We start from the raw sequence: 13,544 nt of genomic DNA on the forward strand, positions 1-13,544 counted from the left end.
TGGTCAAAAATGGCCTCACTCAATGTATCCCAGTGAAGCAGAGGATCTCATGGGAGTATTTAACTTCACCTGCATGTCCTTGGCAGTGCCTGAGGGGAGCTTCAACCCTGAGGATACTTATGTTTATAAATACATGTTGAAAGTACTGTGTATTCCAGAAATAACTGTTAACTACCATTCTGCCCTGGTGCAATGCTGAAAACATAGCAAAAGTAAAAATCTTTCTTAATTTTTAAAAATAGAGATGACAGCCCTGAAAAGGTACTGGTGCTGCAGCAGCTGTACCATTCTCAGCTCCCCTCATTGCCTTCTCTGCGCCTTGGGTCCTGTCACATCTGGGCTCCAAGCCCCTCCAGCCTGCCCAAAGACTTTTGCAGCTTTCCTGCTCTGATGGGGATGATGAAACTCTGTGGGATAAGAAAAAGCAGGGCAGGCAGGGAGAGTCATGGAGCTGGGGCTTGTGCCTCACTTTCTCCTATGGCTGCATCTGCTCTCTCTGCCTCCCTTACTGCAGGAGGGCAGCTGGAGGTGAGCAGGTCCTTCAAAAGTCACCCACACCCTGGTAAGACAAGGGCTGTTGCATGTTTTCCTGCTGCGCTGGCCACTGGTTTAATTCTCCAAATGCCAAACTACCCAGGGCTTGAGCAAGCCAAGCCTCTGCAGGGGCTGGGGGCTCTGCCTTCCTGAAATGGTTTGTTGTTGCTCCTCTCCTGGGTGGGATGGGGCTGGGTGACAGGGACACACTGCCCTGGCACCTCACCTGCCCTCATAAGCATCCCCTGGGACTCCCCCAGGCCTGGTTTCCAGGCTTGCAGGGATGCGGGGGTGATGTTTGCTCTTCTTTCTCTTGTTCACTAGATGGCACGCACACTGAAGCAGCGGCCCTGGCCTCGGAGCTGAGCTGTCTCATTGCACTCAAACATTTGCTCGCTCTTTTTCTCTTTTTCCTAGCTCCATCATTGGCTATTGCACACCTTGCACACTATCGCTGCTTCTCATCGGTGCTTCAGTGCTTTATCTCCCTCTCCAGCATTGTCCTCAGGAGTTTCCAGTGTTCCCCTGCCCAGGGGGTTCCCTCTCCCAGGACAGCCTCTCTCCATTCGAGGGCTGAGCATCCCCTCCCCGGGGTCCACTTTTCCCTCAGCCATACCTTCTTGCAGGATGGGTGCAATCTGCTGCCAGGCTGACTGTGGTGGGTGACATCCATCCCATACAGCTAAAACCAGCAGTACTGGGGTCAAAGCTGTGGTGGTGGCTGAGAATCAGTGTGATCCAGACCTGGTGATACAGTGGGCAACCACTGGTCTGATGGCTTCAGCTGTAGGTTTGCCCTCTGCTGTGGAAAGAGCATCATTTTTGACTAATCTTCATGAGGGAACTTGGGGAGATGGATGCATTTGTTCTGTACAAAGGGGAAGACTGAGAACATTCAGCTACCTGGCGCACGCTCCTAATTCTTAATTCTTAAATCAAGCAGCAATAGTGGACTCTCCATGCTGTGTTTTCTCTGCAGGTCAGGGCTGAACCCGGGGCCCTGCTTTCTCATTCCATTACATCTCTGACACCTGACGGACCTCAGGAATAGCCCAGCTGTGCCCAAACAGCTGGAACCTGCTTACAGCCAAGCAGAAATCCATTTGCGCATCCAAGCTGATGGCTGGTTTTTCAGAAATCATTTGCTCTCTTGCTTTAAATGGCTCAGCTGATCCTGACAGAGAAGGGAGAGTGAACACGGGTCAAGGAGATCCTCACTCTTGAGTAGGTGGTGACCTCTCCTGTGTAGTTATTCTGTTTGGCTTAATAATACTTCAGCCGTTGGTTAGGGCAGCAGGAAATGACTTGTTTATTCCCAAATTCCCCTCAGTTGCACATGTACCTTTGTACCACCTAAAGTCATTGTAGGAAACGCTGCTGCCAGATCTCTGCTGCTCCTGCAGCCACCTCACCAGAGGTGTGGGCCAAGCATGGAACTCCCAGGTCAATCACAAAACCCTCATTTGGGCTCCCTTAGCAAAAGCTTGGCAGTTTCCTTGATGAATTACCAAGGTGCAGTAGAGCCCAACTCAGACTGTGCATCTCCACCCCGGCTTCCCAGCGTGCCTCCCTTGGGAGGTGATCGGATCAGCATGCACAGCCGTGCTCTGCTCATCTCAACAGCTCTCGTCAGACTCGTTAATTAAACACAGGAGCCATTTTGCAGCATTAGCTGTGATTGTCTCCAACCTCTGCTTGTTGCTGGGTGCCCATAAGCCGTCAGGCTGCAGCCAGCGCCAGGGGGTTCCAGGAGCTCTGGGGTCACCTCAGCAGATGTTACGGTGCTGGGGAAGTGATGCCAATGCTCAAGTGCTTCTAATTGATTTTATGTGGTTGCTTGGCTCCCTGACAGCGATTGTAGACCTGGAGTGGGTTTATGCTGGAAGACATGGATGAAATAACCCCCTGTGTGTAACAAGCTGGCTGACTGATACACATGATTTATACCAGATATACAGGAATGGCCCAACAGCCCAACAGCAGCGTGTGGCAGTCATGGGGCCACATCCAGGGCAGTACACAGAAAGGAGCTGGAAGGGTGAATGCAGGAGACCAGGGCCTGGTCCCAGGGCAGGTGTGTCCAAGGTGCTGTGAGAGCTCATTCATACATTTTCCTTTTGCTTTCCATGTTGCACATCTCCACGTGGGGCCCTTGAGGCACAGGGAAATGGATTTATCAGCACAACAATGCCCAAAGGATTTTTGCACTTCTGAGAAAGGGAGGTGGGCACAAAGCTTCCCTGAGCAAAGCACTCTCTGTGTCCCTCTGGGCTGCTTCAAGCTCAGGAGTGAGGTGTCCTTCACAGTGTCACCGTGCGGTGTTCACTCTACCTCTTGTGGGTTCCCAGCCATGGTGGTGGAGCCAGCATTAAAGGAAAAGGGGAGCAGCACCAGGGTCACTGATGAAGGTGTATGGCAGAATGGTGCTCCACGGTGGCTGGGGATGTGCCTCGTGGAGTGTGAGGGCAGGGAACGAGCACTGTGGCTGAAAAAATAGGCAAAACTTGTGCCCTCACTCCCAAATCCACCTTATGCCTCCATGCTAAAGAGACAGTCTGGAGTTAGGACCTGCTGATGTGTTGTGCAGAATCTGGCATGCAGGGGGTGTTGCAGCTGGTGGAACTGTTCATCAGCTGCGTGCCTTGCACCCCCACTGTCCTACACCATCTCTCAGTGCTGCAGCTATCGCTGCTTCTAAAGCGAGACAAAAAAAATCTGGCAAAAAACACAATTTAGTGTCTTCATAGCTGCTGCACCTACAGGTCAAAATGCTTTCTGAATTGCATGTTCTCAATTTGCTCTTCCCAGCTGGGTTTTTAAATATTTTTCCTACAAACACTAATCCTAGGGCTCATGGGTAGTGAGCCCAAGGTGTCTGGACGATGGACTTCGTGCTAATGGGCTGGGCAGCAAGATGATCAACCTGGCTATGTTGTTTTCAGTGCACAAGGGATGTAGGGTCAGCCTGTGCACTCCTGAAAAACCTAATTACTAGGCTCCATCAACCAGTTCTGCATACACACGACCAGCGTCACCCTCTCCCTGGATGCCTGGCAGTCCTACAGTCTCTGCTAACTAGAAAGAACTAGTACCTGGAACAGGAGGGACGGCTGCACCTGTAGCATTCATAACTCAGTTACCTCGCTTAATTCCCCTCACCTTACAATTTAACATCCATCGCTTTTTGTTTAGCATGTTTCTGTGCTTTTTCTTGGGGTTTACATATCCAATTACCTGCTTCTGTTACCCCTGTGACCCCCTTGCCCGGCCTTTCAATCCTCAGTGCTTCAGGTTACATCCTCCGTGTTGCTCAGTTGTGGTGCCCTCAGCTGCTCTCTACCCTGGTTTCTCCTTTCAGCATGTAAAGATCAATAATTGTTTCACTCCTCTCTTAATTCCTCTTTCTCCAATATTCCACATCTCATGTACATTTCTTTTCTTACCAACATGATACACAGCTGCTTTGGAGGTTTTCCTGACCATCCTTTGGAGGATTAATGCATCTTTCAGGGCTTTTAAAACCAGTAAAACTCTTATCTGTTCAAGTTGGTCACTCCACACAACATCAAAAGCTGCAGTTCTGCTGCCTGTTGGTGCTTTCTCAGGCTTCGGCTCTTGATTATCACTTCAAGGTCCAGCCCCAGCACCCCTCATGAACGTCAGGGCTTTCATGGTGGGAGAAGGAAGGGCGGGCTCTTCAGGGCCTCACCACAGCCTCCTGCCCACCTACCTTCAACATGTGTCTGACTGAGGAGTGACAACAAGGCTGGGGTTTGGAGGGGAGCAACATGCAGCTGGTGCACAAATAAACCAGGCCTGTGGTGGCACGCCAGCAGGCAACAAGGAGGTCACCAGTGGCGTGATGTCCCCTTCAGATGACCTAGCATCCTTCTTGCAGGAGAGCACCATGGTCTCAGGCTTAGCTGAGGGGGAGGAGGACGAAGATGAGCCCTTTTGGAAGGCAAAGGGGGGGCAATAAAGCCCTGGCAATCTGCCTGTGCCTCCATCATTCTCTGGGGTGGCTGTAGCAAAGTTAAGAGTTTAAAAAGGAGCCACATTTAAGGAGCTGCTAAGGAGTGAGATGAGTTGTTTATGATTAAATTAAATTCATATGAAAGCTAATGACCTGCCAGTGCAAGCCTTGAGTAACTTTATAATGTAATTAAAAGCCCAACGGGGAAGAGAGCTGTGGTTATGCCACGTGTAGAGGAGCTGCTGGGAAGACGGGGGCTGGTGCTGATGCAGAGAAGTGCCTGGTCACTGCCTTGTCTCCTCTGCCGTGCCAAGGGCAGAGATGGGCACGGAGCGGGGGGCAAGGGGGTGGGCTGCCAGGGAGGAGAGGTGGGGTGCTGTGGCTCAGCTCCCGGGGGTGTGCGGGTTGTCCTGGGTGAGGCATCGCTGCTCATCTGAGCGTGCCAACAACCAACAAAGCTGCCTTTTTCTCCTCGTTTCCTGGATCCTGTAGGGACGTGGTCGTCGGTGGCCAAGTCTTGGGGGGCCGTTGTTACGGGACGAGCGCGGGGAGAAGGATCCAAACCTGGTGATGGAGCCCACGCACCGGCCCACAAGATGATGGACCCCCGCAGCCCCCCCACGTTCCCCTCCCCGCGAAGGGCCGGCAGCGCCCACCGAGGAGCCCTGCGCTTCCTACAGACGTATCTCTCGCTCTGCACCCCGGGGTTTGGGGGGACCCGCGGGCACCTCACGCCCTTCCCGGGGCGGACACGCGTGGAGTGGGTTTGGGAGGGTGGTGCCGGTCGCCCCTTTAAGCAGGCGGCGGTGGGGCCGCCCCTCCGGCCGGGATAGGCCGGGGCGGGCCGGGGCCGCCTCCCGCCCCCGGCAGCAGCGGGCGGGCGGCTCGGCTGGGCTCGGCGCGGCGCTGCAGGCTCCGGTCCCGGTCTGCGAGCGGCAGAGCCTCCCCCAGCCCCGCCGCCGCCGCTCCCCGCCGGGCTGCGAGGGGGCAGAGAGGGCAGCGGCATGCCCAGGCGGAGCATCGCGGAGGTGAAGGTGCTGGACGTGCAGAAGCGGCGCATCCCCAACAAGCACTATGTGAGTGGCACGGCTCGGCACGGCACGGCTCGGCTCGCCCGGCCCTGGGCAAACAAAGGCCGGGCGCTGCCGGCCCCGCTCCCCCACGGCTGCCCCGGCGGTGGGTAGCGACCGCGGAGCGGGAGGGAGGAAGAGGAGGAGGAGGAGGAGGAGTGGGGGGGGCAGCGCTGCCGGGTCTGCCGCTCCCACCCCCGGTGTCTCCCGTGGGGACCGCCCGGTGCCCCCCTCCCCTCCCCTGCCAGCGGGGGGGACGCGCTGCCTCTCCCACCCCGGTCCTCGGCTCCCGGGGGGGCGGGCAGGGACATCGCCGTGTTGGGGCGGGGGAGACACACAGCACCGGGGTGACCCTCTGCGGGACCCGCCGGGAGGTGCCCGGGAGTTGCTGCGGGTGGGATTTTGCTGGAGGGGCTCCTGGGGCAGAGGAGGAGGAGGAAGCATCCCGAGAAGCCCCTCTGCAGTGCTGGGCTCTGAAACCTGTTGGCTACAGAGTCCCGGGGCAAGGGACCCCCCCGGCTCCTTCCTTCTGTGCCCGGGACAGTGCCATCAGCCCTGTGGAGGTGTTCCCTCGTGTCCCCTGCACCCCTTCTGCATCAGCTGCCCAGGGAGAACGTTCCTGCACACCCCAGGGCATCTTCCAAACAGTTGTGGGTTTGTCTGTTTTTGAAGGGGTTGAGTTTGTTTATTTATTTATTTATATATTATTATTATTTAAACTTTAGTGTGCTTCCAGGCATCCGTGGAGACCTTGTGGGTGAATCCTGGCAACAACTGTAAAACAAAGACCAAATGTTCTCCCTGCCCCGTTTGCTTGTAGACCGGGGTGACCCAGTGACACGCTGCTTGCGGTGCGTTTGGGTTGTGAGGATGAGGTGTTGGCTTCGGCTGAAGCGTGGTGTGTCAGTGGAGCCAAGGCTCCCCGAGCTCTTGGGAGATCAGGGGTTTCCCTGGGTCACCCCGGCTGGGTTGTGACACTGGGTGACAGTCTGAGGAACGCAGAGGGCAGGCCAGCTCTAGCCAGGATGGAGGGGGAGGATAAAGGAGGGCTGTTACCCCTTCCTTGCATCCAGGAATGTGAAGTGACCGCCGCCGCCCAACCCCTTATCACCTCTTCTTCCTCTCCTGCCCTGCCTGCAGCCTTATCAGCCCTGGCTGAGTGTGACCCCAGCTCCAGACGTGCCCCCCCGCCTCTTCCTGACATGTCCATCCCAGACTTACTCATGGTAGCTGGGTTATGCGACCGATCTGGAGGAGCGTGTACGTGAGGAGGTTTGCTGAGCTGCATACACTGCTGTTTGTCTTGGCGGGTCCGTTGCATCGCCGTCAGGTCCCGTAACAGGGCTTGGACAGGGTCGCCTGCAGCTGCTCCTCCGCTCTCGCTTCTGGGCCTTCTCCTTCCCTTCCTGGGGCTGGGGGCTCCTCGCACCCATCCGGATCTGCGTCCCCACGGCTGGGACGTGGTCTGTTTTGGGGACTGTCCCTCCTCACCCTCCACCCACAGGGGTGAGGCGGGTGGAGTTGGGCATAGCACAAATAATCCCTGCCAGGCTGGAAAACTGGCACAGAGGGGTTTTCTGAAGAGAGAGATGTATGTTGGGCAGCTGGGAGGGGGCACTGGAACTGAAGCTCCCAGGGTGGTGGGAGAAGGTGGCCGGACACAGCTCATGACAGCCAGCGGTGCTGCTCGGCTGCTCGCTCCCTCCTCAACCCGCGGCTCGAATCCTCTGCCTCTAACCTTTCCCTGGACTTGTCTTGGACCGAAACCCGGCGGCTGGAGCCAGCGCGGCCGGCAGAGCCCGGGGAGGGGCAGGCAGCAGCCTCCCCGGGGCAGCGCGGGAGTGAATGGGAGCGCTGGCCGCCTTTGAGAGAATCGATAGGAACTCAGCAGATTCACAAAGCCAGTTAATTATATGGAATCAAAACCTCCCTTTCTTTTTTTTTTTCTTTCTTTTTTTTTTTTCTTCCTCCTCCTGCGAAGAGAGGGAGAGGAGGGGCAGCAAATCGCGGCTGAGTCATCTTACTTTAGACTGTATCTGCTGGCACGCCGCAAATCCTCATCACCCACAAAGCGTACGGGTTAAACCTTTTGCTCTCCGGCTTCTCCTTGCTGAGCGTAAATGTGCTCTCCATCCCCTGGGTAAATGTGCTCTCCATCCCCTGGGGCAGCTGCTCGTTGTCCCCGGGGAGGCTGAAGGAGCACGATGGCTTTTCCCCCCGCTGCTGTGTGCTGTGCTGACCGGCGGGTGACCCGTGCCGCTCGGGCTCCTCTCCGCATGGGCGAGAGGCTATTCTTTGCCGGACAAAGGTGCAGTTGTGTTGGCTGTAGTGAGGCCGCAGCAGAAAGTTGTGAATTCCTGTTTCCCAGAAAAGTGAGATCAAACCAGTGTTTCAAAGTCCTTATTGATGCCCGTGGTGGGGAGGGGCTGGAGGAAAGGCCAGCTCTATTCAGGCCAGCGTAGTTCACCCATCACCTTGGTAATTGATACAAAAAGAGTTGTGTTGCCCAGGACAAAAACTTGGGCGCTTTTGCGGCTCTGACTCAAAGCGAGGAGGCACAGTATTCCCCCAGACTGGGGTCTTGGGCTGGGTGAGGACCCAGCAAGTTGCTGGAGAGGGTTTAGGTATGAGGATGCCAGCTCGAACATGGGCTGAGCTGAGTGTCAGGGTTTAGCTGGGGACCCCCATGCCCTCGAATGTGTGTGTGCCCATGAACAGCACTATCTCAAATCCTGGTGCAAGGGAGCATCAGCCCAGCGTGTTGCTGCCTCGCCGCTTCTCCCTCCATCCATGCTCCCCTAGAAGGATACACTGGGACAACACTGTACTTGTCCCATCTCCTGTCCGTCCTCCTTACCCTGCTGACAGCTCAGTACCCAACCTGAGGGTGGGAGGAGCTGGGTGGGTTATTCAAAGGAAGCCCAGGTGTGTTTAGAGGCATTTGGGGGATAGGGGAGATAGGAATGGCCTCTTGATTGCTCTTGTCCTTGGCGAGATGTTAAACCCTTTGGTGGGTACTGCAGTGAGCGCTGCTAGCAGGGGTCAGGCTAAATTGTAATTAGCAGGGGGTGCTCCCCCCTTGCGTGCTTTTCTCCTTGCAGTCTGCCTCGTGCTCCCGGGAGGCTCTTGCTGCCGTGGTGTTGGCACAGTGCGAGGCCAACACGTCTGCTCCCGTTCTTGTCAAACCGACTCCGCTCACACACGTGGAAGGGCCGAGAAGGGAAGGATGACCGAGCTTCTTGCTCCGAGTCGTAGAAGCCTTGAATTTGCTCTGCTGGCTGTGAAACCCCATCACGCTGTACTGCAGTGACACCTCTCCTGGGCTGCTGATCCCGGCTGCTCCAACTGCTCTTGTGCCACTTGTGTCTTTTAAGCTTTTTTTCATGGGCAATACCTGGAAGGGGCAGGGAGAAGCGATCCTTTTGCAGGTGTTGCAGGATGCGCTGCTCTGATTCTGTTGAGAGACAGCAACCGAGCTCGGGATCTCAGCAGCCCACCATCCAAGGGGACTCTTGTCCCTCAGGCTGTGGCTGGAGGGTGACATTTCCCATACGACACTGTGTTAAGTCATTACAGCTCATGCCCCTCGGAGACGCTGCCGACGAGGGCTCCAGGGCCACACTGCAAATCTGAGAAGTCCAAGAGCAGAGTTTAAAAATAATCATTCTGGGCGACAGAGTAGCAGACACTCATTTTTATGGTCTGGCCAAGTCTCAAATTCTGATAAATGAATGTTTATTCAGAAAAGACCCAAAACAAAGCCATAGCCGAAATGGACTGAATTTTCCTTTAAAGGACTTTACACAGGATCTTTTTATAGTTTTGTGTTTGTTATCCTCTAGTACAATTCCCTAAAATAAACCTTTTCTCTACTAAATCCAGAATTTGGTTGGTTTTTTGCCCTTAGGCAAGCTGCAGGACCTTTCGTTGTAATACAGCTGCAGTGTGTGTGTTGTGTTCTGTGTGTTAGTAACAATGTCATTGAATTGCGTCTTCATTTCTACCATCCTGTCCGCCAAGAACATTTCCATAGTTCATATAGTTTTCAATGGTTGCTCCAGAGGACAAAGCAGAAATACACATATACATCCGACAGGAAAGGAAGAGCAGCGTGCTCCTGGGTTGTGTTAGTTTATTGGAAAATCGGGACTCCGCTCTTGTAGGATGTCCTTTCTGCACACACATGTATCATTTTTGAAAAAGGAAAATTTAAACAAATTGTGCAGCATACATTTTTTTTTACAAGCTCAGTTAACAAGATGGCAAACTTTAAATGAGGTGAATAACCATGCATATTGAACCACCTCGTTTGCGGCAGCTGCCTTGCAAATGTAATTAGCGGTGCGTGTTGGAATCTGGTGCCTACATGATAGCATCTCTAGATGTTTTAAAACAAGTTTGATGAAAAACGCATTCAAAAAGTAAATGTGTAAAATTTTTCATGTGGAATTTGTGACGTGGTGGTAGGTGTCTTTGCTCCCATTCCTTGTAGTGGTGAGGCCGTTGGTGGTTTCATTCGTTGTCCAAGCCAACCCCATTGCTTCTCTGGAATTGATTATGGAGCATTCAGAGGAGAATGCTCAAACGGCAAAAGGACGAGAGCTGCCAATCTGCAGATCCTGTTTTCTTCAGTGCCTTAGACATATAGAGCAGATGTCTTCTGAAGGAATGTGTGTCCCATGGACCTGTGTGTCATGGTCCCCTGGTCCTGACCTGCCCAGCTGGAGCTGAGCTCTGTGGGGATGTGGCACAGCATCACCTTGTACGGCTGCGTTATTCCTGCCGTTGTGAATCATGCCGGTTGCTTGGCCTAAGAAGGATGTTGGAGGATGACTCTCCCCATGCCACACTCTCTGGAGAGTGTGACTGTGCTCTTGGTATGGTGGGAATGTCCTGTGGGGAACCGGAGGAGCCGCGTGTGTCTAGATCGAGGGAACAGGACGTTAAAATGAGTAGTGTGAAATCCATCCAGGGGCTGTTACTTAAACCAGGAATGAAAGAGCAAAAGCGAAACCAGAATGTATGAAGTAAGGCTGAACCCAGGAAGCTGGAGCCTCTGCCATGGCACAGAGTTTCTGAGCATCGCTGGCCCCCAGAGGTTTGAGGGCTTTCTCAGCATCCTCAGCAGTGTTTTGCTGCCGTATCCTGTGGTTCTGCTGTATCTCATCCCATTTCCTGTCAGCTGGCCGATGCTCTCCTGCTCAAGGGAGGCCACAGGCAGGACACTGGGAGACCATAGCTGGTAGAAATCCAGACCTGTCCTTGTGCCTGGCCCTGCTCTGCTGCACAGCATTACTGAGATGATCAATCCTTCCTTCCCCCTCGCCTCTCAAGAGAGTTGGGGCTTAAGGGAGCACTGTTGGCTTTGTGGATGAAAACCAACACTCAAAAGCAAACTCGCCTTTGTTTTTCTTCCCTATTTGTGTTACTTAAGGCGGTTGAAAACCTTGAATGTTGCAGTTGAGTGCAAGGGCCAAATCCTACCTGGCACATGGCCACTGAGGATGCAGCTCTGTGTGGAAAGCTGGTGCTCCTACGTGGTTCCAGCAGGGAACTTTGGTGTCGGGGCCATCCATCGCCTCTGCCCGCTCAGAGGGCTGGTGACCTTGATCCCTCACAGCTCTGCTTTGGAGGGTATCTCTGTCTTCCGGCCATTTTGTATAGCAATGGGAAATAGGAAACAAATGAATCCATATATTTGACCTTCAGTGTGACTGCGAGCAAGCATGTGGGTGCCTATGTTGCAGGTCTGAGGGGTCTGCACCGCGGCTGAGCGGGGCTCGGTGGGTTGTCCTTGGGGTCCCTGTGGTTGGTGTAATCCTGTGTGCAGGCACTTCACCCCAGCAGCTCTTACTGTGTGCTTGGGCAGTGCTGGGTCCTGGTGAGCTGTGCAACAGCAGGAAAAGCTGTCACTTGCTGTCGAAGGGATGAATCAGAGCAAGGGGAGGTGGCTGCTTTGTAGTCCTGGGTGCGTGGGCAGATTTGCTTGGGTTATTTGCCGTGGTGGTGAGGATATGCTTGTCCTCATGTTGCCTGCATCCTCGTTACTCAGCTTCTCCCCACAGCTCTGACTTGTTGCTTCTGCCTCCCTCCTCTGCTAGACCAGAGGGACCGCAGCAGCGTCCCCCATGCCCTGCAGTTACCGCTGGGATTGCTCCTCCGTGCCTTTCCCGGTGCCATCTGAACCAGCATCACCCTTCTTCTGGCTCTCCCTGTCAGAAGAGAGGGGGTGGCCTTGGTCCAGGGACCAAGCTGGGGGCTGGCTGTCCCTCTCCAACTCTGAGCTTTGGTGTCCCACGGAACAAGAGCCCAGCTCTCCCCTTCCCAGCCCCGCACGCCTGCGGCGGCGAAGGCTGATGGAGAGGGGCCAAGCACAGCAGCTCACCGCCAAGAACTTTCTTTGTTTCCAGCCACCTCCCTCCTTTTTTTTCTTTTCCTCTTACAATTTCCCACTCCCTTTTCTATATTAAACCCCGCTCTGGTTTGGCTTGATCCCTCAGCTGCATTGATTTCTCTGCCCCTTCGAATTTCTTGGTGCTCCTTTCTCGTGGCGGCAGCCGCAAAAGTCGGGGTGCGAGGCTCTCCCATTGCTTCCCTGTGTTTCGGGGTGTGGGGGAGTGAGGGTGGAATCGAGACACTGATGCTTTTTTGCCTTTCTACTGGCGAAAGATGCTTTAAATATGTGGAGTTTTCCACAGAGAGGTTTATTGTACATAGTCTCCCTGGCCCCGAGACCACACAAGCTCAAACCCATTGGAAACAGCTCTGCAGACAGCTCTGCCTCTGCTGGAGGCTGTTATGTCTGGCTTTGCCGTAGGAACTCTGCTGGGTGGCTGGGGACCTATGCCGATGCCCGTCGGTGGTGGGTGGGCAGCGCTGAGCGTCCCTGTAGACCCACGGAGGTGTCTTTCCAAGTGATGGTGGCGTTGCTTTCTGCCCTGCTGCCGTCCATGTGCCACTGGCATGGAAACGGGAGGGTGTCCACATGCGGGAGCTCTGGGTGCAGGGATGCTCCGGGGCTGGGATTGCTGCAGAGCCACCCAGGGAGGGCTGTGCCCTCTGCTGTGCCAGGGAGGGCTGCTGGTGGGTTGTTGGCTTGCAGGGCTGTGTCGGTATGGGTGTGCTGCTCTGGGGCTCCAGCTGGCGTAGCAGGATGGTGCTGAACTTGTGGTAGACTTGTTGCCTCGTTCAGCCATGTGCTGGGTGCCAGGCTGGGTGCCTCCCCAGAACCTTACTTGTGGGCTTTATGTGTGCCCCCACAGCTGGGACACTTTGCAAGTCTCCTTGGAAATCTTCCTGTGGAAGGGGAGAGGCTGAAACTGTAGCTCTAGGTTTTCCCTCAGCTTTAGTCTGTCTTTTTCCTCCTCAAATTTAAGCAGTCCAGGCTGCTTCCCAGGTTGTGTTTTGTGCATGTCAGTATTGTGTTTATGCAAGGAGTCCAAAAATGATTTTTCTAGGAGGTCACACGGCCTCATGTTTCAAGAACGGGAAACTGTTTCTGGTAGGGTTTTTTTTTTTTTTGGTATCTTCCTAATTCCATTGCCTCAAGTCAGCTGCTTGAATCATCTCCTCTCTGTACCCGCGTTTTTGTATGGAACAACGTGCCTCTGGCAGAAGGTGCCAGGCTGAGGGCTTGTGAAGGACTCTGGAGTCCCCAGTCCCTTTGAGTGGTGGAAGTCACTGGGAGCCATTGCTATCTTCAGCACTGAGGGTCTTTATTAGTCCCTGGGAAAAAACTTCTGGGGTCTGACAGCTCCCAGGGCTTGTGCTTGCTACTTCCTTTCTTCAAGATGAAAAAAAAAAATAAATAAATAAAAAAAAAATCTGTGGCTGCCCTTTCAGATATGGATAATTTGTGCTGCCTTCTCATCCCCTCTGTTCTCCCGCTCTGGTCCCTGTGGCTTTGACCACACTGGATGTGGGTCTGAGCTGGCTCCTTCAGCCCCCTGCTCCTCTGGTGATGCCCT

General features: G+C 54.4%; 1 protein-coding gene across 2 annotated transcripts in view; it reads left to right on the forward strand.

Moving 5' to 3' along the window:
- The first annotated feature begins 5,419 nt into the window (after positions 1-5,419).
- The window catches only part of SH3PXD2B (SH3 and PX domains 2B), a 78,312-nt gene continuing 70,187 nt past the window's right edge, over positions 5,420-13,544 (forward strand). For both annotated transcript variants that reach the window (XM_014948234.1, XM_014948235.1), the window contains exon 1: positions 5,420-5,583. In XM_014948234.1, coding sequence (XP_014803720.1) covers positions 5,512-5,583 — 72 coding nt within the window. In that variant the 5' untranslated portion in view covers positions 5,420-5,511. The remainder of the gene's footprint in view (positions 5,584-13,544) is intronic.

The sequence above is a fragment of the Calidris pugnax genome, unplaced genomic scaffold, assembly GCF_001431845.1.
Source record: "Calidris pugnax isolate Ruff unplaced genomic scaffold, ASM143184v1 scaffold27, whole genome shotgun sequence".
In the NCBI taxonomy this organism is placed as follows: Eukaryota; Metazoa; Chordata; class Aves; order Charadriiformes; family Scolopacidae; genus Calidris; species Calidris pugnax.